General features: G+C 36.2%; 1 protein-coding gene and 1 long non-coding RNA gene across 2 annotated transcripts; one reads left to right on the top strand and one right to left on the bottom strand.

Annotated features, from left to right (window-relative positions):
• The first annotated feature begins 10,886 nt into the window (after positions 1-10,886).
• LOC147617032 (uncharacterized) lies at positions 10,887-12,129 on the top strand. The gene is made up of 2 exons (XR_015262374.1): positions 10,887-11,268; positions 11,307-12,129. It is a non-coding gene; the product is annotated as an uncharacterized LOC147617032 (long non-coding RNA).
• Positions 11,135-12,237, bottom strand: LOC147617031 (protein MIZU-KUSSEI 1-like). The gene is made up of 2 exons (XM_086776662.1): positions 11,307-12,237; positions 11,135-11,268 (listed from the first exon to the last, which is right to left on the bottom strand). The coding sequence occupies exon 1, from the start codon at positions 12,099-12,101 to the stop codon at positions 11,325-11,327; it is 777 nt and encodes a 258-aa protein (XP_086632788.1). The 5' UTR covers positions 12,102-12,237; the 3' UTR covers positions 11,135-11,268; positions 11,307-11,324.
• Positions 12,238-24,855: the final 12,618 nt, after the last annotated feature.

Raw genomic sequence — 24,855 nt, 5'->3', positions numbered from 1 at the left:
AGGAAGAGAGCATTCCTATATGAGGCCAATATATTTTGTTAACAGAACAAAACAATTGGGGAAAGGACTTATTCTAAAGCAGAGTTAGTGATGGTGGCTGTGGTTTTTGCCTTAAGAAAATTCATATCTTATTTATTTCCTATATGAGGCCAGTATATTTTGTTAGAAGAACAAAGATAGTTGAGAAAAGGGCTTATTCTAAAGCAGAGCTAGTGATGGTGGCTATGGAATTTTCCTTAAGAAAATTGAGATCTTATTTACTTCCAAAGCCTTTCACTATACTGACTCATTACTCTTTACTTCCTCATTTGATTAAGTCTGATCTTCCATCCAAGAGACGGTCAAAATGGTTGGTTGAGCTGCAAGAGTTTCAATTCACTTGTATAGTGGAGGATATAACCAGAGCTACATTGGTAAATATTTTAACATACTGACATAATCCTTTAGTGTTAAGCAAAGAGACAGTGATGAAGAAGAAAGTGCCCAGGTGGAAGGATCTTGAAGTAGATTTGCCAAATGCTTTTACTCTATTTTTTGATTGGAGACTTTAAGAGAAGCTCAGGGGTAGCTAGTGGAGGGTTAGTTTTGTTGGATCCAGAAGGTGCAATAGTAAGTCAAGAAGGGATTAAGTTGCAAGTGTAGACCAGCAATGAAGCTGAGTATGCCATTTTAGAGTATGGACTTCAACAGTGTCTTAAGAGAAGAATTAGTAGACTTGTTATCAAAGGAGACAACTTACTGGTCATTAGACAACTTCAAATTGTCTGCTGGCTGCTTGGTTTTGAGAGATTTTAAGACAAGGTTGTGAGACTAGCTGACTATGGAGGACACTTTAGGACTCTAGAGAGTAGATTTCTCATAGGAAACAAGTAGAGGTTTTCGGAGGCAAGTTTCAGTCAGTTCTGTCACAGCTAAAAACTGTTCTGGTCAGGTCGGAGTCACAGGAGAGGCTCTGAGTTCAAAGACTAGAGATACTAGAGGTGAGAGTTAACTTAAGAGGACAATCTGAATAGGAAACAAGATTAAATAGGGAGGTTGGGAGGGTACTAAGTATTCAATTGGGGAAGCTGAGGACTAGGGGACGTTAGCTGGGTGTGCTAGTGCCCTCCAGTGTTGTTTTTGTAGGGTTATGGTGCTTTTGATAGTCTCCTCTCACGGTGGTGTGCTTTGAACGGAGCTATAAAGGCACGTTCACTCGGACACATCAACGCAACTAATGCAACTATGCCCAATGAGATAAGCTAACGCTAATGCGTTGGGCCACCAATCTACCTAGGCTAAGAGAGTTTGTCATGCTAGCATAGAGGCCAGTTCCTGCATTTGTCAAGATCCCTGATGTAACTCTTGATCTTGTTTCCACATAGGAGTCGCATCCAGATAGGAATGACTCTAAGTGCAAATCCCAGTTAGAAGGCATATCTTAACAATAAAGTGCTCGACACAGACAAAGTATCAAATAGACTTACACAGCACAGAAAAAGGAGATTCATTACATAGACAAATCACTTGTATCACTAGATCAGAGGTTTAACTAAGGTACAATGTCGTATTACACTCTCAGTTAATTTTTCTACTCTCTCCTCTATCCTGTATATCTCTCTCTGGATAGTTTCCCTTTTCCCTTTTACATCTGCTTGAGTACTACCTGTTGGCAAGATTTAGTTACAAGGTTGTTACAAGAAAGAAGATTCATGTCCCAAGAATTTTTTGCACCCAACACATATATTGGGCGGCAAAGCTAGTGGCGGCTAGGCTGGGCACCGGCCACACCGACGATTGGATGACCCCCAACATATAAGTTTAATTTCATGTATAATAAGTTTATCCTAAAGGGTCAATTGTCACAGTCTGAAGAAGATCTAGCTTGGGGAAGAGTGGACTCAAGGAAAGGTGTCGTCCCTCATGTGGGCATAAAGACTACCATTGACTCTTCATTGGAGAATTCCACCAAACAAAAGAAAGGAAATTCCAATAAAGGAGAAGCCATGAAGGATGTAGCAAAATCTCTAAAGGATGCTCCATGGGAGGAAATTCTTCTCAGAAAAGGAAAGGGAGCCGAGAGGATTTAAGATAGACTTCATGTGCCTCACTTTGTCTTATTCACACATGTAGGGGTGAGATCACTTTTAAAAATCCCTCTTTTTTAGGTAGCTTGGTATCACTCCTATAGGTGTCAATAAGACAAATATAGGCGGCTCAAATCTATCCTGCAATGAGAGGGAGAAGCTTTGAAACATCCTTAGGATCCAACTAATTCTATCGCATTTGGGTAGGGTGCCAATGACTATGGTGGTATCCTCCAGTAGCCCATTGAATCACACAATTAAGGTTATGGATTCTTTTGATTCTAACATAGTTCAGCTGCTCGACTACCATTACTTAGCACAAATGCACCATGTTTTGGTGTGAAAGAGCTCTTTATTTACATGCATTCCTATGAATAATGCATTTATTATAAGAAAACACAATAGAAAAACCATGATATTCATAAGGCAAAGAAAAAAATTACACAAGGAAGTGGAGAATAAACAATATTACAACTTGCAAACTTTGTTTATAAAACTGAGGACTATCTGCCCAACCATGTGCACTAAGTAAGGATCCTTAATGGTAATCTAAGTAGACTTTGGATGGGAGGATATATTACTTACAAAAGTTCTTGAACACAACTAGCTCAATGATGATTAAAGGCTACCAAACTAGTCTATGTATAGTGCCCAAGGTTGGCATGGATGTAGGTGACTATGTTTGCCAAACCCACTATTTGGACTAGCCGAACAACTTGGTCCAAAATGACCAATCGAACATATCATCTACATGGGAATATTTTAGACTATAATATTACCTTGTAGGTTCTCTATGCAGCTCTCACAGCTATCATATATGGACCATCAAATAGGCCTTGCAAATTGAGAATAATGTGTCCTTGGCTTACTCTCCAACATTCACTAATACGAACACCTAGCCCGCATAGGCATACATTCTACTTAGTAGAGTGCCAAGTCTATATAAGCTGTCTCCTATCCATGTGGCCACATTTTCCAGTGTCTAAAGTGGGAACTGTTGGGTGCACAGATGCTCACTATAATAGCTACTACTCTTTAGTTAGGGGGCCTTACAGAAAATAGAGCACATCTGTCACTCGCAGTAATAATATGAGGGAGGAGCATTGAGCAAATAACTTTCCACCATTTATGCATTATTTATTGTCCTTATATATTAACGTTAAGGTCTACGTAGGCCTATATGTATGCATGCATGGTTATGAATAAAGTGTTCTTCATAGGCCCATGTACAGATCTAAAATAAATTAAAATATGCACATTCATTATGTTCGATTTGAAAAGGCAAAAACTAGAACATATGTTAGTGTGTGGGGTAGCTATGCAAGCACTAGTAGGAAAGGTGAAAGTATACCCTTCTTACTAATATAAAAAAGTGTAAAGAGTAACAAGAAGAAGCTTATCTTAACCACTTGCATGCATGCGTTACCCATAAGCTCTTATGTCTTATGCATTGAGAATAAGAAGCTATGTTTTTTCTATATCTTGATATTCCCCTCCTCTTTTTCTGGTGGCTATTTCAAATTTTTTTCAATAATCATGTGAGATGATGAAGCACAAGAATAATGAAATCTAAGAAGCTCCTTATTTTCTTGCCCAAGTTTGTGTGAAAAAGTTTATACAACTTTGCATAGTGGTTTTTAAAGTTAATGCACTATATCAACTTTTGATTTTTGTGCTAGCTTAATCAAGAACTCTTTATTTTTAGGGAGTTTTTGATTAAGCTAGCACAATGTTAGTCAGGTTACATGTATGTGCAGTAAGTTATTTTTGAACCTAACCATACAAGAGCTATATTTGGAGGCACTGTCACTTTGCACAGTTAGACCGACAACTTATAGGCACTCGATAGGGTGCATAGCCAGGGGGTGAGGGGGGGGAATGCCCCCTTCTTAGGAGGTCCGAGGATGGCCCACCCCCCACGACGGCCTGGAACGTCATTATAGTAAAACCTCATTGGTTTTTTCCACCTCTCTGATAGTGTAATTAGTAGTCATATAGTGACCGCAAGCCCAAAAAAGCATGCATAGTGGTTGTGTGGGACAATTATTGTTTTAGGCCTAAAAAAGCATAGTTTTTTACATAAAGTTGATGCACTACATCAACTTCTCCATGCAAACTTGATGTTCTGCATATAATAATTCAAAATTTATTATTTTTTACTAGTAAAATCGCCCTACAAGCACTTCAACCTGAAAAAATCATCGCTTTCTCCTTGGGCACTTTATCGCTTGCGCATATCTTCTTGCTATCCCTTTTTCTAGACAGCGGGCAATATCTTTGCTTTATTTCATGCTATATGCGGCTTCTCTATGTTTTCTATACTACACTGTGATGTCTATTGAAATTTGTTGACACAAATATGGTGGACAGAAGAGAAGGCAACCTTCATCTTAGGTGAGATCTTCTTCTCCATTCAAACTTTTTCAAATTTTCAGTGTATCGAGTTTGCATGTAAACTGAAGATTGAGAACAATCTATAGTCAATCTTCTCCTGAAAGGATTTATCTCTACCATGCATCTCAACAGTTATTCTTATTCCTTCTCCTTTTCCCTCAATGATCTCGCAACCATATCGATGTGCTGCATCAAAATCTAGGCCCACAAGTTCATCCCTTCTCATCTCTTCCTTTGGTTTTCCATACCCCTTTACAACAATGTAAGTCCTCTTTCAATGTTCTCCTACTTTGCCTTTTTGCTCAAAAATTAGTTTATTTTCTTAATTCATTCTTAAATTCTTCTTTTTTGATCATATAGAAGTAGAATAATTTTTGTTATACTTTTCATGTCTTATGATTTCCTTTTCTTGTCTTATAGAAGCTTGTTTTGCTCTATTTCCTGCATATTTTGTTTTGATCTGCTTGTGATAGCCTTGTTGTTGCTCACTTTAATGGTTAGCTCCACCTTGTTGATTTTTGTTGGATTTTATTGATTGAACCAACTAATAATTATTTTGCTAAATCTATTCTTTTTATCTATAAAGTAGGGGTGACAAGATGAAGAAGTCCTCTAAGAGGCTTGCCGTTGAGGCTCTAGAATTTGATTCACCTCCTCAAATACAAGCTACAAAGCGGGCAAGAAAGGAACGTTCTAAAAAAACTGTAAAGGAAGCCCAAGCTGCTACTTTACTTGGGAAAAGATCCATCTTCCAATAAGTGGAGGCTTCACAGCAACATGAGAAGAGAGATGGTGCTACAGGTGTCAAGTATACCAACACAATGTTGGATGCTATTGTAGAGAAAGAAGCACAAACTCAAACTCGACCAGGTTTTGGGACCATTGCCACTTTTCCTCCCTAGGATACTGCGATGACTGAAGCCTTCACCCAAAAGAGATTTATAGCTTCATCACCATCCTCTGTTGATGAAGATGAAGAAGAGAATCAAAAGGAGGATGAACCTATGTCTATTCTAGTGAGAGCTAGGACAAAGATAACAACTTATTATGTACCCCCAGGAAGAACTCATGGTTTTAAAAATGCACCAAAAGATAGACCTCAACTCTAAGCAGGTACATCAATTAAAAATCTTGCTTATCCTCAACATGAGTGGAGTCTTTGTGGGGTCGATGGTGGTCTTTTTTTCATCATTGCTAGGCACTCTGGCAAGGGTAATCTTCTTAGAGGTCAAAAGTCTTGTGGCAAAGTATTAAAGGTGGATTATACAGAGGAAGAGAGAGATGATGCTGTTTCTTTTATTGTTGATGATACGAACAACATTAGAGAGTTTCTAGGAAGCCAAAATAATCTTCAAGTGGGTCTTTGTGGTCCTGTGCAACTGAATTGTGCATTGGAAAAAAACGACAATCTGTTAGTGAGCTTAGGACCTTTCTTGACTCCAACTACTGCAACCTCTAATGTTGCTAGCATAGAGGTCACCCCCCAAGAGGCTCCAAGGTCTTTTGCACTTGACTCTCATGAGAAAGGAGGGAAACAGAGAGAAGTTAAAAGGACTTCTATATCTACAAGCTCTTGAGAGATGAGAGGACATCTCATAAAAACATTGATTTGTCAAGTAAGGAGGATTTTGTATCTTTAGATGACAACGACGAGCTTGACATCATCACTCTTGGTGGTGAGCTTGGCACAGGTGCACTCCCAACTCAACAAAATAAAATAAGGGAGATAATTAAACAATAGAAACTTATGCTCAATGGTAGGATTTTAAACTTGCCAATGGAAAAGATACATCGACTATCTATTGATACACCATCTGGAAGAAGATCAATGGAGATTAGAGAACCTCACATAGTACATGTCAATAATCTTAAGAAGAAATAAGGGAGATAATTAAACAAAATAAAATAAGGGAGATAATTAAACAATAGAAACTTATGCTCAATGGTAGGATTTTAAACTTGCCAATGGAAAAGATACATCGACTATCTATTGATACACCATCTGGAAGAAGATCAATGGAGATTAGAGAACCTCACATAGTACATGTCAATAATCTTAAGAAGAAAATGAAGGTAAATCCCCATGCCATAGTGGTTCCATTTATTTTTTGGTAGACCCCCAAGATTGTCCCAATAAAAATAGCTTCAAAATGGTAGAATGTCAGAATTATGACTATTATGTCATTGGGGCTCACACTCTACTGAAGCTAGGAGGGAACTATTAAAGGAAAATCTAAATTGTCCTCACTACAGCACTATAGATTACAAAATCTATGCTGCTCTCATAGTTGAAGAGGTAAAACTTCTTGCATGGGATCATATTAATGATAATGACTACCATGCAAAGATGTCCCAGGTTGAGAAAATTAGGTTTTTTCACCATGAGTTTGAGGGATATGTGGCACGACACCAAAAGGTTGATGGGATATTATGAAGAAAATGTCTTTTGGAGGTTGGGATTCTTGTGGAGAAAGAGGAGCTCTCATATGGACTCAGAAAGTATGATCTTGTATTTTAGCTTGCTTTTCGTACAAGACAGATTTGGGATCCTTAGAATAGAATCTTTTCAATGTGGGAGAATAAAGCTTTGAAAGGGCACATAAGAGCTCTAAAGGGTTAAATAATCTAGTGGCTTGGCTAAAAGTCGTGGTAAGAAGGTGGATACATCAATTGAAGACCTTATAGAAGATATGAAGCTTAATCCATGGCGAGCACTTCGAGTGAAGGATCAAACACTACTAGGTTTTGTCTTATCACGTCATTTCGAAGGAGCTATCACTTGATGAAATGTCTTTGGAGCTACAAAAGTAAGTAAAAAGTTTTTAGTTATTCGTTTTTTATCTTCTTGATGCAAATGAAGTATTTACATTGTCTTTACATGTGTTTTACAGCCATAAATTTTATGTGAAGATGCAAGAGGTCATGATAAAAAAATTAAATTGCACCACTTATGGGAAACGACGTATGTGCAGAGTATCCCCAATCTAGCTCTTAGGCAATTTTGAAAGATTTTTCTTGTCCTTCAAAGATTGGGTAATATTCTTTTGTTTTTGTATTAAAGATTCAAATGTGATGGTATGCTAGTATTGTTGTTATGTCTTAAGAAACCAGTCACTAAATATTATATTCTTGTATATTAACTTTCTAACGACAGAAGCCTCCAACTAAAAAAGGCAAAAAGTCACTCTTTCAAGAGGAATCAAAGTGTCCACAAAACTTTCTTGTGCACCTTGAAAGAGCTCGTCACAAGAAAGCAAGACGCCTTCTACGAAATGCTGTTGGAACTGAAGGAGATGAACTAGAAGAGTTTTTTCTTCCTGGACAAGAAAGTAAAGCGATATCCTATAAAGTGATTTGTGAGGATGTAAATAATCTTTAGAATATCATTCCAAAGAAAGATTACAGTCTTGTTATTGCTGATATCCCATATGGTTTTAATATGAGTGGTTCTACAAATGATGAGAGAGCATATACCTATCAAGAAATTTAAAAGATGTTACATAATTTTAAAGCGGTAACTACATCAAATATGTGGAGATTTGTGATCTTCCATAGCACTAGCCAAGCTGCATCACTAACTGCAGCTCTGAGAAAAGAAGCACATGGTCTGGAGTCTCTTGTTTGGTATGGTTTAAAGAACTTATGTTTTTAGTTTCTTTTCATTATTAATATTTAAACACTTTAAATTTATGTTTCACTAAATTTGATTGTAGGGTCAAAACAAATATAGATTATGTTCTTTGTTTTCATTTCAAAAGTTCCTTTGAAATGATCACAGTTGGCTATTGGGATGACATTGAGCAAAGACGTGTTAAAGCACATGTCAATGAGTCTAGATGCTCCAATGGGCTTTCTTTTCCCGCAGTAACTAGAAAACTAAGGCATGTGACTGAGTCCAAAGCCTTGGTGAATCCCTACTAGAAGCCTCAACGCTTGATTAATTGTTTGATCGATCTTTTTTCTACACCAGATGATTGGATATTTGACTTGTTTTCTGGAACTGGTATACACTTATTTTTGCTTTAAAAAATCATATTTAAATATATAATTTCTTATTATTGATTGTATGTTAGTTCTTATATTCATTTTTTTAAAATTGCAGGTACAACTGTGACATGTGTAGTTAAGAGAAAGAGAAAGTGCATTGCAGTTGAAAAGGATGAGATTCAAGCAGCCTTTATTCCTATGCATGTAAAGGGTGATATGAAACTGCCACATGAAGATCAAGAGGTGGGAGCAGTCTTCATTGATGCTAATGAGAAGTTCAAGTCAGCATCAAAAGAACATATACCTCCCCTCTATGATGAGCCTGGGGAATTAGCATCTCTAATAGAAAATGAAAATCTTACTTTGATTCTCCCTGGTCCCTAAGGAGAAGAAAATGATGACCAATCCAATAAAGAAGCAGAGAAATATCTAGATCAAGTGCTAGATGTTTCGATTTTTTTGTCTACCACTTTACATAATTTAGTTTATCATGACTCTCCTACTTTACATACTTTAGTTTATTGCTCTAGAAACCTTCAAGAAGTTTCATCTCATCTTTGTATTATGAAGAACTTTCATTTCATATTATTTGTATGGACTTTGCTATTTGGGTTTAGAAATAGATTCAAGCCTGATTGTGGGGTTTTTTATAGACTATAGAGCTTATGATGTTATCTATTCTAATCTTTTTTTATCACTTGTCAAATAATGTGTATATTTATGTATAGTGGTAAACTTTGTTCCAAGAAAGTTCATTAAAAAAAGTCTATTTTATTCATGAAATTTATAAAATAATTTTAATTTTAAAAATTTTGGTATTTCTTTAAGTTGTGGAGACTCCTTCTATCCCATTTAAAAGTCAAGTTGTTTTTATGTCAAGCACTATTAGTTTATAAATCTATGGAGGTCACCACGTGTTTTCTTGAAAAAAGAGTCAAAATTCATGAATTTTTTAAATCTACACATGGAATTCTAGATGTGCTTTAACAAAAAAGTGTATTTTAAAGCTATTTTTAAGTTTTCATGCATTTTTGGAGAGAATCTTTTTAGGTAACCCTCGTCAGTTACCTATTTTGCCCGCAACCATGTTAGAAGAACAATAAGACAATGTTCTTTCTTCTTCTTCTTCTTCTTTTATAAAGATAGAAGAAGAAGAGTACTTCCTTTAAAGAAAACAATCAAAAAATTTAAATAAAAAAGAATAATGGGTTGAGTCTTACTAGAAAGTGCGAGACCTCAACAATGACTTGGTATGGAAGAACCTACAACAAGCAAACATAAGAAGAAACCAATAACTGCAACATAGAAATAAATAAGTGCAAGCATAAACACAATTCTACTAGATTTACAACAATGAGTTTACAAAAAATAGAGTGATTAAGAAAAAAGTTGTATTGAGGGTTTGGAATATAGAGCAATAGAGAGAGATATTAAAGGAAAATACCTTACCCATAGCTTGAGAGGAAGAAAGAGCATGCAACTTTACTTTATTGTGGAGTTGACTGTAGAGAAAGCTAAATGGAGAGAAAGGAAGTGCTTTAAGATCTCAACGTATATGCTATAGAGTATATCGTAGCATGTACTATTTTTCACTAGCACTAATATAGTATTAATAAGAGCACTTTCTAATGTACTATTTTTCTCCAAGTATTAATATATAAAAAGAACAACACTTTCTAATGCATTGGCAAAATAAGCACTCTACAAAATGGATCGTCTCTATAGTGACTCCTAGCTTGAAGAGACATAAAAAAGGTCTTATAACCTTCACTTAGGTACCTAGGGGTATATTACCAACTCCACACCTAAAATGGAATCCTACACAAACACAAACTTTTTTCTTATGTTTTTCATGAGAGTAATATATGACTAGCCCAATGCTAGTAATATGTTTTCTGTGAGGGTTATATGACTAGCCCAATGGGAGTAAATCCCCATGTTCAATAAGAATCAAGATATCCCAATTAAAATTTTCCTTTGTCTTTCTGTAAGGAGAGGTTTTTACGTAATTTAGCTCCTAATATATAGTAGCATTTTGGTAGTAAAGCTTGATAATCTTAGAGGATTGTATTTATTTTATGTGGATAAAGAATATTGTTTTCAAGCACTTGAATAGCTACTTTAAGTTTTTTTTACATATCTATATATGTCCAAACGCATGATGGTATAACCGGTTAAACTATTTAAAGTGATCAGGATTCTCCACACAGCTCCCACCTAAGTGATATTTTTATTTTAGGAGCATCTCGGCTTTTTAAGTATAGTAACAACTTATTTTTTAAAGCTCCTAGGTTCTCTTTCACTAAAGACTAATGTCTTGTAAGCTCTGCTTTTTATTAGATGTTCTAGATCCTCACCTATTGTTAAAAACATTTCAATCAATATCATGTGTGTGAGAGAGAGAGAGGGTGTGGAGGGGGGTGTATACAACCAATTCAATGAACAAGTAATGGATACTTATTACTAATCTTTTTACAAGGAAACCTTCACTTAAAGAAATAGAGATAGAATGCCCAAATTTACAAGACCATAGGCTGCAACTTCAAAGGGTAACTTTGTAGGCAGTACATTGACATCTTACATATGGAATGAAGAAAACCTGCTTGCAAGAGGGAAAAGGGAAGGATATGGAGAAGAGGGGTTAAGAACCCAAGGTCAAAGTGATGAGAGAGATGGAGGAGGAGAAAGAAGAGGGGATTCACATGGCAAAGTGAACTATTTACCCATATATAACACTCACTAAGAAGATTTGAAGGTTGAATGGTGGCATATAACCCATCAAAAGTGAATTGTATTGTTACCAAGATCTTAGCTCATAAAGGTTGAATTGTATTGTTTCCAAGATCTTAGCTCATAAAGGTTGAATTGAAGACGGGATCAAGAGCGAGTGAGAAATATGCTAAGCTCTTGGCCTTGGAATCCATCAGGATTAATCATGTGGAAGGCTTCGGAGTCAGGTGATCCTACAACTCTTTCGTATGTGGCCCTCATGTAGATAAGCTCATCCTGATCTTCCTTTGATCTCCCAACGCTACCACCATGACCACCTTGTACATTAGCATTACTACCATTATAAGCACCATTGAATCCATGATTATCATTGTTAATATTATGACTTTTGCAAGGGATGACCCCTGCACCTGTGGATACGGACTGCATCAGGCTTATGAGGTTGGCTATGGCAGAATCATTGTCTGATTTGGCCGCCTTCTTCATGGCAAACCCTACTTTTCTGCCATTACAGTACATGCTCCACACGGGCTCCGAGAAGAGAGAGGGGAACTCTTCATGTTCAGCAACGTCTTTATTTTTCTCGCATTCGAGGGTGATCCGGAGGAGCCCGGACTGCATCTCTTTGACAAGGAGGTGAGTGGGGATGGCAAACTCTAGGAGAAGGATAGGGGGGCTTGCAGGGTCTTCTTGCACACAGAAATTGACCCTGCCTTTCCTCTGCCCAAAAATGGTGCCTGTGACTGTGGAGCTCATGAGGAAGACATGCTTGCTGCTGGCTATGGAGTTGCAGCGTGTTGTGCTTTGGGAGCCGCAGCATGGTATCATCATGCCAAAGATGGCTCTCAGAGATGTCCAACAATGGAATTCTTTCTCATAATTAGAGCTACTGTTGGCTCTCTTGTCTCCACTGTCATCCACCATAGCTATGAGAAAACACAAAAAGGTTCTCTCTGTCTCTCTCTCGCTCGCTCTCTATGCTTAAGGGCGAAAAAGAAGAACACTAAGGTGACTTAATTTCCTTGTATCCTCCCAAAACCCACATCAAAAGATCGGCTTCTATGTTCTCTCTCTCTCTCTCTCTCTCTCTCTCTGTGTGTGTGTGTGCGCGCGCGCGCGCGCGCAGAAATAAGAACAGGTGACTTTGAGTCGCTGTATCCTCTCAAAACTCACATCAAAAGATAGGCTTCTATGCTCTCTCTCCCTCTCCCTCTCTGCTTAAGAGCAAAAATAAGATCACTGAGCTAACTTTGATTCCTTGTATCCTCTCAAAACCCAGATCAGAAGATAAGCTTACTTCCTTCCTCCCTCTCTATAGAGTCAAGAAACTTATAAAAGCCTTAGATTTCTTGGCTTCTCTCAATGCCCACATAAGAAAAAAAAAAGGGCTTCTTTGCTTAGGAGTGTTAACAACACTAATAAAGCTCCCTATGATTCCTTGCCTTTACAAGAAGACTAGTTAAGGCTTTGTTTCCGGGTGTTCTCTTATAACCCACATGAAGGACTAAGCTTAGGAGAGAGCATCTGAATCTCTCTCTCTCTCTATTATGGAGTGTATTTCTCTCAAAGCCCACTTGAGATCTAGACAAAGCGTAAAAGAAAGCCTCTCTCTCTCTCTCTCAGAGAACGCCTTGATCAAAAGGATGATTAATGCCTCACGTCTCTGTACTTCAAAGCTAAAGCGAAGCTAAGAACTACATATGCAACAGAAAAAGAGAAGAATGTGCACCAGCTTTCTCTGCAAAAGGGCAATGAGTGCAAGGCCACCCCACTTTGCTGCATGATAAGCGCGTGCTTTTTACACACCTCGCACTGTCGCAGCCCAGACTCCGGATCTCGAAGCACTGTCAAGTCGTCGGAATTTAAGTACCGGTGTAAAACGGAAGGGGGGGCGTACGATTGTGGGCGCTGCTGTGAATGTCTCGTCTGGCTGTGTGGAGAGATGCCATCGCCAGGCGTACTGCATGTACTGCATGTATGCTTTACGATAAACTACAATTATCGCCCTTAATCAAGTATTATTTAGCGGCTTATCCAGATGCGCATTCGTGGGCTTGTGCTGCGTGTGCTTAGTTAGATCTCACGCACGCCCTCATTTGTGCGCGCGCGTGCAGAAAACATAGGAAACTGTGTCCGCACACACGACGTACCTCATGCGCTCGCCGACAGGGTGGTGGGGAATGTCAAAACAATGTCTAATACTTGAAAAATACATTTCTATATTGCAACATGTTTTAATATTTCCATAATCCTTTGCAATATACTTTATTTAAATAATGCCATCCCCCTTTGTCACTGTCACTTTTACCTTCTATCCATTTGATTTCTGCAGAGCTTAAAATTGTAGAGATTTCTTTATATGTTTCGAGAATTACTTAGTTTTTTTTTTCCAAAATTGATTTCATTCTTTACAAATTTAACAAACTTTCATTTGAAGGAAGATTTTTTTTTGGACAAATTTCCTATCAATATTTAAAAAAAATGAGCAAGTAAATACAAGCCTCCCATCTCATCGACGGATGTAAAGCCTGTGGTTAAGTCTTAAATCCTAGTATAAAATATTTATACATATTATATGCCCTACATCTGATTGAAAAAAATTGTTTATGTCTTATCATTATCCTTTAAATTTGTGAAAACCTTTGTTTCTTATTTTTGAAGCTCAATTCTTGATTTTTATTTTTGTGGTGAAAATATGCATTTATAAGGCCTCCTTTTGTAAATTTGATCAAATACTTTATGCACAACCATCTATATAGTTTTTTCTAGTTCTTATATCCAATTAATCGAATCATAGCCACGCAACAATCCACAAATGGTTAACTAGAAAGAAAACAAAGACATAAGATGTTCTTATTTTTTTGATGGGCAATAGGTGACTCCTGGCTAGTAGCCACCCAGCTAGGCCCCACATTATAGCACCTTACTTATGTCTTTGATCCTAGTATAAAATATTTACAAATATTATATATAAAACCCTCCATAACCTACATTGATGAAAAAATATTTCAAAGCATTAAAAATATATATATCCTTCAAATTTGCTATTTGTGAAAACCTTCATTCGATGTTAATTCTAAAACCAAAATGTGCACATATTTATAACAAACCCTTCTTTTGTAAACTTGATCAAATTATTTGTGCACAACTATCAATATGCTCTTTTGTAATCAATATATTCAACTTTATCAAATCATAGCCATCCAACAATCCCACAAACGACTAACTAGAAAGAAAACAAAGACATAAAAAACGAGAAGACAAATAGCTTTTTCAATCCAGTATGCCACTATGCACAATTCTCAACACCAATACACTCTAGTACAAATCTGGGTTCACTCCTTATTGGATTTATCAAGAGATAGCAAACCTTAGAGTTTGAACCACCCACGTCTCTTAAAACTAAAGTAAACCAAGCAAAGGAATACGTGCACATGTGCACACACACACAGAGGACATGAAGTGATATAGGTTCTACAACATATGTCACTTTTTCATGCTTTGAGATACATGATATATGTAGCTTCCATAAATTGTATCTTTTGTCCACCATTTTGGCTAATCCCTAGTGTAGTATGATCTGAATTTGAGAGAGCAACATATTAAGAGGTTGTCTATAAATGTTTATGCATAGATGTTCCATAAGATTTAAAACGAGAACTAAGAAATAGGACTCGACAATACCTTCTTGAGGATAGTGCTTTCTGTGTGCATGTGTGTGTGTGTATTATAGGAGATTGTTTGTGTACAAATGCATATTCGTAGTGATATTCCATAAGATTTGAAAGAAAATACTATCAAATAATATCTTTTCGGGGGTTTTGTGTGTGTGTGTGTATGTGCGTGCGAGAGAGAGAGAGAGAGAGAGAGAGAGAGAGAGAGAGAGAGAGAGCTTTTTTTTTTCGCAGTTTGGGCATCCACTCAACAAAGGTGGTCATTATCGATGCCTCCATTTTCTCTAGTATGGTAAGTGCATACAAAATGAGAGTTCACATTTACACTACATTGTTTGTAGAAAATGACACTTGTGTCTTAAGGAGGTCTCAAGTTGCATAGAAAATGGCACTTTCATTTTCTACTTTATGAGGATGGTTGTTCTTATATTCAATCCACTTGCAATCTAAGAATATTTTCAATTGAACATTGCCTAAGTGGCCCAACATAATCATGACAAGTTTTCCTTTTTTTTCAACTTGTCCAAATCAAAAGTGCATGATAACATGTTACCATCTAAACTTTGAAATTAAACCATGTGTTTGAGGCATCCTCTTTTTCCGTAGTGATCATTCTTCATGCTTTTAGTTTGTAGGTACTAGTTTTCTTGCTATAGATGTTCCCTTATACACAATCTAGAGTCTAATCAGTATTAAATTTTATAATGAAAAAAAGTTCGTAGGGCTAGATTACCAAATAAAATTTTTGTTTTGAGAACTTTATATTGCACCTACATCTTCAGACTTACGGGCTTACCTTGCTAATATAAAAAAACTACTTGATGAGTGCTAAGTAGTTTTGCCATTGTACAAAAACAAAACATCAACAATAAATAAATCTTCCATCAATGTCCGTTCTCTATGAACATGTTTGACCAAAACTATTGTAGTTTCATCTCTAGCTTCTATGATAGAACTAAAAGGCTTTCCATGATTACCTCTTCTATGTCTAGAACCTCTTCAAGTACTACCTCAAGTGTGCATGCACTCTCAGCAAAAGTAAATTTAATTTCTCTTGGAAATCCCCTTTTCCATGGTGTGATCATGCTAGTTTAACTACCTGGACATCTAATTTCTCATCAAGAAATTTAGGTCAAGAAATGGCTCATGCAACTCTTCACATGGCTAAAATCTTTTGCTTTGGAGCTCGTCAAGGCTTACATTATTTACCTCTTCTTTTGCTTTGGAGCTCGTCAAGGCTTACATTATTTACCTCTTCTTTTATTACTACATGTTTTTGGTTCTCATCAAATAACACTTCAATCCATTTGTTAAAATTTTGACGACGTTTGGTAACTCGAAATCGATCAAGATTATTGAAGATCACCTCAAACGTAATCTTTTCTTTCAAAGCACTCATTCGAGCAATAAACTTTTAGAAATAGGCTTTATCTAAAGAAGAAGGCCCCACTTTCTTTACTTTTACTTCCACTTCATATCATGGTCCCTCTTCTCAAACTACCATAATCCCCTCAAATCATATTCCTCCAATTGATTGTACTACACTCATTTTTGTAATTATTCTTATTATTTGAGTTTTGGGTTTCTCTAAGCTAAATTGTCTTATAGTTTGTCTTGTTTAGTTTGGATTGTTTTTTCTAATGTTTCTTTTTTGTAGGTTATCCATAATTACATTCCTTAACGAATTTTTCCACCTTATCTCTCGATCAAAAATCTTATTATCACATCATTCATAGTTTATTTGTTAATAAGATTTCATAAAATCCAAAAAACGCATTAGTGAATCATTGTATACCTTATTGAATCCTATAAAACATGGTTTACTTGAGAATTTTATATTTGGTGAGTCCATTAGGCAAAATTTAGAATACAAAGGGACCTCTAAGAGGAGCCATGTAATCACTTTGCTACAAAGAAAGGGGGCCATGGTGAACCTTATGTATCTTAGGTCAAAACCCCCACATGTGACACATCACTGGAAAGCTCTTGAAAAGTGGATTCTAAATCTACCCTCTCTGACAAATTTGGAGCTGATATGCTTGAGTTATGCCTTACCCACTAAAAGGTAGATTCTAACAATAATGACATGATTTATGTTGTTACATGGATGTCACAATCGTTGGAATATGGCTTCCTCATTAAAAGGTACATTCTAATGATTGTGACATCCATGTTGTTACATGGATGTCACAATCGTTAGAATCTAACTTTTAGCTGGGAAGGCATAACATGAGCATATCAACTCCAAATTTGTTAGAGGGTGTAGATTTAGAATCCACTTTTCAAGGGTTTTCTAGTTATGTGTCATATTTTGGAGGTTTAACATAAGATTTATAAGGTTCACCTCACGACCCCCTTTTTTCTAGTAAATTGATAACATGGCTCTTCTTAGAGGGTCCTTTTTGAGTTCATATTTTTCCTAATGGTACTCTTTTCCGTATTTTATCTTATCTCTTATACTAGGTCATAATTGCTTATGTTATCTATACCCTATTAACGTTTGTTAATCCTTTGACGAATAGAGTAACCATGTTCTCACCATCAACCTTAACATCATCCATGACTCGTTTGGAGGAGTTTCTTCCTTAATGATCTTAGCACGTTCTTAGCAATCTCTTAAACCCACACGAGGCACTCAAATCCATTATTACTAGATGCAAACTTTGTTACAATATACCTAATATTGATTACTCCCTATTTGACACTTAAGGGGTTCAATCTAAGAAAACCCACATGAAGCACTCAAAGCCATTATTGCTAATTTGCAAACTTTGTAACATCATACTTAATATTGATTTCCCTTTATTTGTTATAATATACTGAATATTGATTTTCCCTTATTTAATATGTAGGGGGGGTTCACTCTATAAGAAACTATATATCATGTGTGGGGTATTTTGAAAATCCCTTATGTTTAACATTTAGTATTTAAAATGACCCCTTTTTCTATATAAACATACATCTCTATTCCAAAAACCATGTTAAAAAATCCCTTACGTTACTTCTTTTTCTTTTAAAATAATCCCTATGTTACTTCCTTTTATATAGTCCCTACGTTACTTCCTTTTATATAATCCCTACGTTACTTCCTTTTATATAAAAAAAACTCCCAAAAATGCGATTAAAAAAATCCCTTTTAGTAGACTCATGTGATAAGTGAGCCTATTTGACACCAATACTAAATCTATCAAAGAACTATATAGAATTCTTTTAGACCAAGACCCATACCATTTCAAGGACCTCTCACTTAGTGTCATTGCTTAGCCCTCACAAAAAAACTTCCCTTTAGAAATAGCTCAATTACCTTTACATAAAATCCCTCGACAAAGCACATAATAAATTCTTTTCATGTGCAACCAACTTGCTCCCCTATATAGAATCTTGCCAACTTCTTTCCTTTTCCTTGACCTTTCTCCTTCACTCACCTTGACCTCCCTTACGCTAAATATAGAATTCAATCAATGGTCCATGTCTAATCCTAGAGTTACTTGTATTTTTACTACTTTCAAAGCTCATAAGAACTGATCCTTTAAGTTTACTAGTAATACTTCTCACTCCATCTAGTCCAAATCTTTCTATTCCTAGCCTTTTTATGCCTAGCCAATTATACTCCAAAACGTATGCCAAGCCTCTATGCCTAGCCAATATTATATACTAGCAATACTTCTCACTCCATTTACTCCAAACCTACTGTATGCCTAGCCAATAAACATTTCACAACATGGCCTTAAAAAAAGAATCTCACATTTTTAGATATTTCCATGTTTATACATTCTTCTGTTAGCTTAATGTGTTTTAAGTGTCTAAGTATTCTTTAAAAATGTGATTAATTAGTGTTTAAATATGTAATTAGAAAAGGGGCTAGAATGGGGAAGAGATGTGGGGATACATGTCCCCACAAATCTCACCCATTCTATCCCCCTTTTTTTGCAAACAGTCGGCTGCTATAGTCATGTTTGGCTATATATGCTATGCGGACAAAGGCATGGCTATATATGTTGATGTGCATGTGATTAATCAAGTGACTATAGGTATATGCTTGTATTTGCATGCATAGCCGCATGAATGTTTTTTTCCATATATAGATTCTTTTCAATACGCACAGCTCTTGATGCGGTTGTGCTCTTCATTTGTCGTAGTGTTATATAGATACATTGCTACTAGTTAACCCCTCTTCTTCACACAATTCATCAGGCAGTCAGTCCATCAGTCATTATGTGTTTACTCTTTAGTTGTGCTCTTCATTTTTCATAGTGTTCTATAGATACATTGCTAACCTCTCTTCTTCACATAGTTCATCAGGCAGTCAGTTCATCACTCATCATCATCACTATGCGTTTACTTTCTAGCTTCTACTAGTATACAAAATCCATCATTTTAGTTACTGATCAGCTTCTTGATCAGCTCCCTGCATAGGATTACATGGATGTGGGGCTTTATGATCTATTATATCATGTCAGGTAGTAGTACAATATTCTTCTCTATCTCTACTATTATGAAATTTGAGTTTCTAAAGTTTTATACTATTGCCTCTTGCGTAAACTTTTAAAAAATTACCATAATTAATTGATAATTTGAGTCATTGAATATTGTTAAAATTATGTGTGTATGCATTTTTTTATTGTTTTAGAGAACTCATACCTAAGTTTCGGGCTAGTTTTTAGACTATTGATGTCCTCAAAATTATAAAAAAACATATTTTTTATCATTTCAAAATTTCTTTACTTGAGGGTTTTCAAATTTTCTAAAAAAATATGTACTTTCTAGGGAAATCTATAACTGCCAAAAATTTCTCCTTCACACATTGTCAGTGTGTGGTTAAGACTCGGTACTTATGTGGTTCCAGACCACCATGATGTTCTGTGCGAATTCTCCATACTTGTCTTAAATCTGTCATGCTGTTATCTTAATCTTTATCAATTTGTAAGATAAGTATGTTGTGTATTAAGGTAACCAGTCCTGTAATCGCTTACTGTCTGCGCAAGAAGTAATTTATGCGATTTCATATGACACATAACCGGAAAGCCCTTCAAAAGTGGATTCTAAATCTATCCCCTCTGACAAATTTGGAGTTGATATGCTCAAGTTATGCTTTCCCCACTAAAAGGTATATTCTAACGATTGTGACATCCATGAAACAACATGGATGTCACAATCTTTGGAATCTACCTTGTAGTGAGGAAGTCATATTTCAATGATTGTGACATCCATGTAACAACATGGATCATGTCATATTTGTTAGACACTATATTTTAGTGGGTAAGGCATAACTTGAGCATATCAACTCCAAATTTGTCGGAGAGGGTAGATTTAGAATCCACTTTTCAAGAGCTTTCCAGTGATGTGTCACATGTGAGGGCTTTTGACCTAAGACACATAAGGTTCACCATCGTCCCCCTTTTTTGTAGCAAAGTGATGATATGGCTCTTCCTAGAGGGCCCTTTTTGATTTCATATTTTTCCTAATGGACCCACTAAATATAAAATTCTCAGTAACCCATGTTTTATAGGATTCAATAAGGTATACGATGATTCACTAATGCATTTTTTTGATTTGATGAAATCTTATTAACAAATGAATTGTGATTGATGTGATGGTAAGATTTTTGATCGAGAGATAAGGTGGAAACATTCATTAGAGAATTTGATTATTGATAACCTATAAAAAAAATATTAGAAAACATAATTTGAACTAAACAAGACAAACTATATGACAATTTAACAAAGAGGATTCCCAAAACTCAAATAATAAGAATAATTACAAAAATGAGTGTGGTACAATCAAATAGAGGAATGTGATTTGAGGGGATTATGGTAGTTTGAGAAGAGGGATCATGATATGAAGTGGAAGTAAAAGTAAAGAAAGTGGGGCCTCCTTCTTTAGATAAAGCCTATTTCTAAAAGTTTATTTCTCGAATGAGAGCTTTGAAAGAAAAGATTACGTTTGAGGTGATCCTCAATAATCTTGATAGATTTGGAGTCACCAAGCTTAGTCAAAATTTTAACAAATGGATTGAAGTGTTATTTGATGAGAACCAAAAACATTTAGTAATAAAAGAAGAGGTAAATGGTGTAAGCCTTGACAAGCTCCAAAGCAAAATATTTGAGCCATGTGAAGAGTTGCATGAGCCATTTTTTGACCTAACTTTCTTGATGAGAAATTAGATGTCCAAGAAGTTAAATTGGCATTATCAAACCATGGAAAAGGGGATTTCAAAGAGGAATTAGATTTACTTTTGCTGGGAGGGCATGCGCACTTGAGGTAGTACTTGAAGAGGTTCTAGACATTGACTAGGTAGTTTCCGTTCCATTTATCTTGGTAATCATGGCAAGCCTTTTAATTCTATCATAGAAACTAGAGATGAAACTACAATAGTTTTGGTCAAACATGTTCATAGAGAATGGGCATTGATGGAAGATTTATTTATTGTTGATGTTTTGTTTTTGTATAATGGTGGCAACTGCTTGGCATTCATCAAGTAGGCATTTTATATCGGCTAGGTGAGCCTTAGAATATGAAGATGTAGGTGCAATATAAAGTCCTCAAAACAAAAATGTTATTAGGTAATCCAGTCCTATGAACTTTTTTTTCATTAGAAAATTTAATACTGATTAGACTCTAGATTGTGTATAAGGGAGCATCTATAGCAGGAAAACTAGTACCTACAAACTAAAAGCAAGAAGAATGACCACTACGAAAAAAAGAGGATGCCTCAAACACATGGTTTAATTTCAAAGTTTAGATGGTAACATGTTATCATGCACTTTTGATTTGGACAAGTTGAAAAAAAGGAGGAAAACTTGTCATGATTGTGTTGGGCCACTTAGGTAATGTTCAATGGAAAATACTCTTAGATTGCAAGTGGATTGAATATAAGAACAACCATCCTTATAAAGTAGAAAATGAAAGTGCCATTTTCTATGCAACTAGAGACATGAGTGTCCTTTTCTACAAACAATGTAGTGTAAATGTGAACTCTCATTTTGTATGCACTTACCATCTTAGGGAAAATGGAGGCATCAATAATGACCACCTTTGTTGAGTGGATGCCCCAAAAAAGAAGATCTCTCTCTCTCTCTCTCTCTCTCATGCGTGCATGCACACACACACACACACACACACACACACACACAACCCCCGAAAAGATATTATTTGTTAGTATTTTATTTCAAATATTATGGAATATCACTACTAATATGCATTTGTAGACAAACAACCTCTTATAATGCACACACACACACACACACACACACACACACACACACACACATACAGAAAGCACTATCCTCAAGCAGGTATTGTCAAATACTATTTCTTAGTTCTTTTAAATCTTATGGAATACCTATGCATAAACATTTATAGACAACCTCTTAATATGTTTCTCTCTCAAATTTAGATCATACTACACCAAGGATTAGCCAAAATGGTGGACAAAAGATACAATTAATGAAAGCTACATATATCATGGGTATCAAAGCATAAAAAAGTGACATATGTTGTGGAACCTATATCACTTCATATCATGTGTGTGTGTGTGTGTGCACATGCACATGTATTCCTTTTCTTGATTTACTTTAGTTTCAAGAGATGTGGGTGGTTTAAACTTTAAGGTTTTCTATCTCTTGGTAAATCCAATAGAGTGAACCAAGATTTGTACTAGAGTGTATTGGTGTTGAGAATTGTGCATAGTGGCATACTGGATTGAAAAAGCTATTTGTCTTCTTGTTTTTAATGTCTTTGTTTTCTTTCTAGTTAACCTTTTGTGGGATTGTTGGATGGCTACGATTTGATTAGTTGAATATAATGATTACAAAAGAGCATATTGATAATTGTGCACAAATAAATTGATCAAGTTTACAAAAGAAGGGTTTGTTATAAATATATACACAATTTTTTTTAAGAATTAACATCGAACAAAGGTTTTCACAAATAGTAAATTTTAAGGATATATAATTTTTTTAATCCTTTGAAATATTTTTTCATCAATGTAGGATGTGGAGGGTTTTATATATAATATTTGTCAATATTTTATACTAGGATCAAAGACATAAGTTGAAACAAAGGTGCATCTAGATTAGCCTAGGATTATCCTAATTAGCTTGGATTAGGAAAATCAAGAGAGATTAGCACTAAGGATCATGGAAAGTAAATGTAATGAGTATCACAAGATGTCAAAAAGGTACAATACTCCTAGAGCAGATGCCTCTTATAGTCTCAAGGCCCATGTGCCCTAATCCCTTATGTAAATGACCTAAGCCCATGTTCCTAGGCCCATCCCATGTGCATGTGCATCCTAAGAACCCTTTGTTACAAACCATCCCCTCCTAACATGATTTCGTCCCTGAAATCGAAGGGTGGTTGTGCCCAAAGAAAAGACATATACAAGTGGTTATGTACAAAAGCCAAAAATCACATCCATGACTGAATGTCAATGTAGCAAAAGACCCATACATGGATCATATGAGCCCGAGGGTCAAATGGAAAGGATAAAGGGCTTCCGTTTTGATGATGAGGGACTATGCAACCACCTGGATTGAAAGGAAATCTCAGGCATGTAAAATCTAGGGCAATTTCTCCACGATAATCCGGTGCAAGTGGAGAAGATAAGGAACCAGTGTCAATGACAAAGCTAGTCGGGTATCCTCCAAGATCAAAGGGATATGTATGGTATATATCCCAAGCTGTCAAAGATAAATGGTAGTAGCTCTTGGGTCAAAAGGAAAGATCAACTCCGAAGCCAAAGTAATGGTATTTCCTAGATCAAAATGAAAGCTCAAATCCAAAGAGATAATAGCTCTAGGGTCAAAAAGGAAACTCATAACCCCATCCTCATGACCACGGTGTGAATCTAGCATGAAAGGTATCCATAGAAGAAGCTTGAAACTCTTGGCCAGAATGTCAAGTGGTCCTGGCACAAAAGAATCATCGTGTAGGACAAGACTGAAATATGTCATAGATGCATCTTAATGTTGAGCCACATATCTAAAAACTATTCTCCTCAAATGGCAAAGAATGCATCCAAAGGAAAATTTCATGGCTCCAAAGAACATAGGCTTGTGTTGTCGACATCTATAGGAGCCAAAAGAACATAGCTCAAGTTCAGCCTCATGTAGAGTCAAATGTGAACTCATTCCATCGTCCCATGTAGCACCACTCAAAAAGTCAAAGGCATGATCCACCATATCAATGTATGTATGAGTATGATCTGAACCATGCACAATATCTCCATGTGCAAGACACTCTATATGTGTGTGTCCCTCTAAGATAAAATCTAGATCATCATAAAGATTACCATCACTAAGCACTGACAAAGTGTCTACACAAGAGAGATAAGTGGTATCAACCAACTCACTATCAATGGAATCTCCAAGGCCACTAAGGTCATCTCTAAAAGTATAGATAATCTCCATCAATGGTGTCCCTACATGACCTAAATCCCATGATAAATCAATCTCCAATAAAACTGGATCTAAGAAAATACCTAGATCAAATGTAAAGATCTCAAGGTCAATATCATAGGATATGCTAAAAATATGGTCGATATGCATACTCCTATGATGTCTCACCTCCACGAACTCAACACTACTCTCATGCACTATCCCTGACTTCTCAATCACAACAACAACTTGATCCACACAAATGCTGCCAGAAATGCTATGAAAACTAAGAGTAGTGGTCGTGTCCAAAATCTCTCCACATGTGACAACTCTAGAGGAGTAGCCCAACACATATAATACTAGAGCCTTCGGTCTATGCTCCTAATGGTCTATAATGTTCTCATCAACATGTGAAGTGTCATCCCCATGTGTAACTAGGGATGTATGATTAACTGAATGATCATGACTAGTCAAATGACCATCAAGATCATTGGATGTGTCACTATGGTCATCTAATGTATCCCTATGATCATTAGGAATAGAGAAAGGTAGCTTTATGATGCTCACAATGCTCAATGTGCTCGCTGCCATCCCTCCCATCAAGATCATGCCCACATGATCTAACTC

The sequence above is a fragment of the Cibotium barometz genome, chromosome 37 (assembly GCF_041138505.1).
Source record: "Cibotium barometz isolate CiBa-2024 chromosome 37, ASM4113850v1, whole genome shotgun sequence".
Lineage (NCBI taxonomy): Eukaryota > Viridiplantae > Streptophyta > Polypodiopsida > Cyatheales > Cibotiaceae > Cibotium > Cibotium barometz.
Note: the sequence above shows the minus strand (reverse complement) of the source record. Positions and strands in the feature narration are given on the sequence as shown.

What these genes read in the sequence shown, in the direction of transcription:
- LOC147617031 (XM_086776662.1), bottom strand. Translation starts at nt 12,101, where the DNA reads ATGGTGGATGACAGTGGAGACAAGAGAGCCAACAGTAGCTCTAATTAT.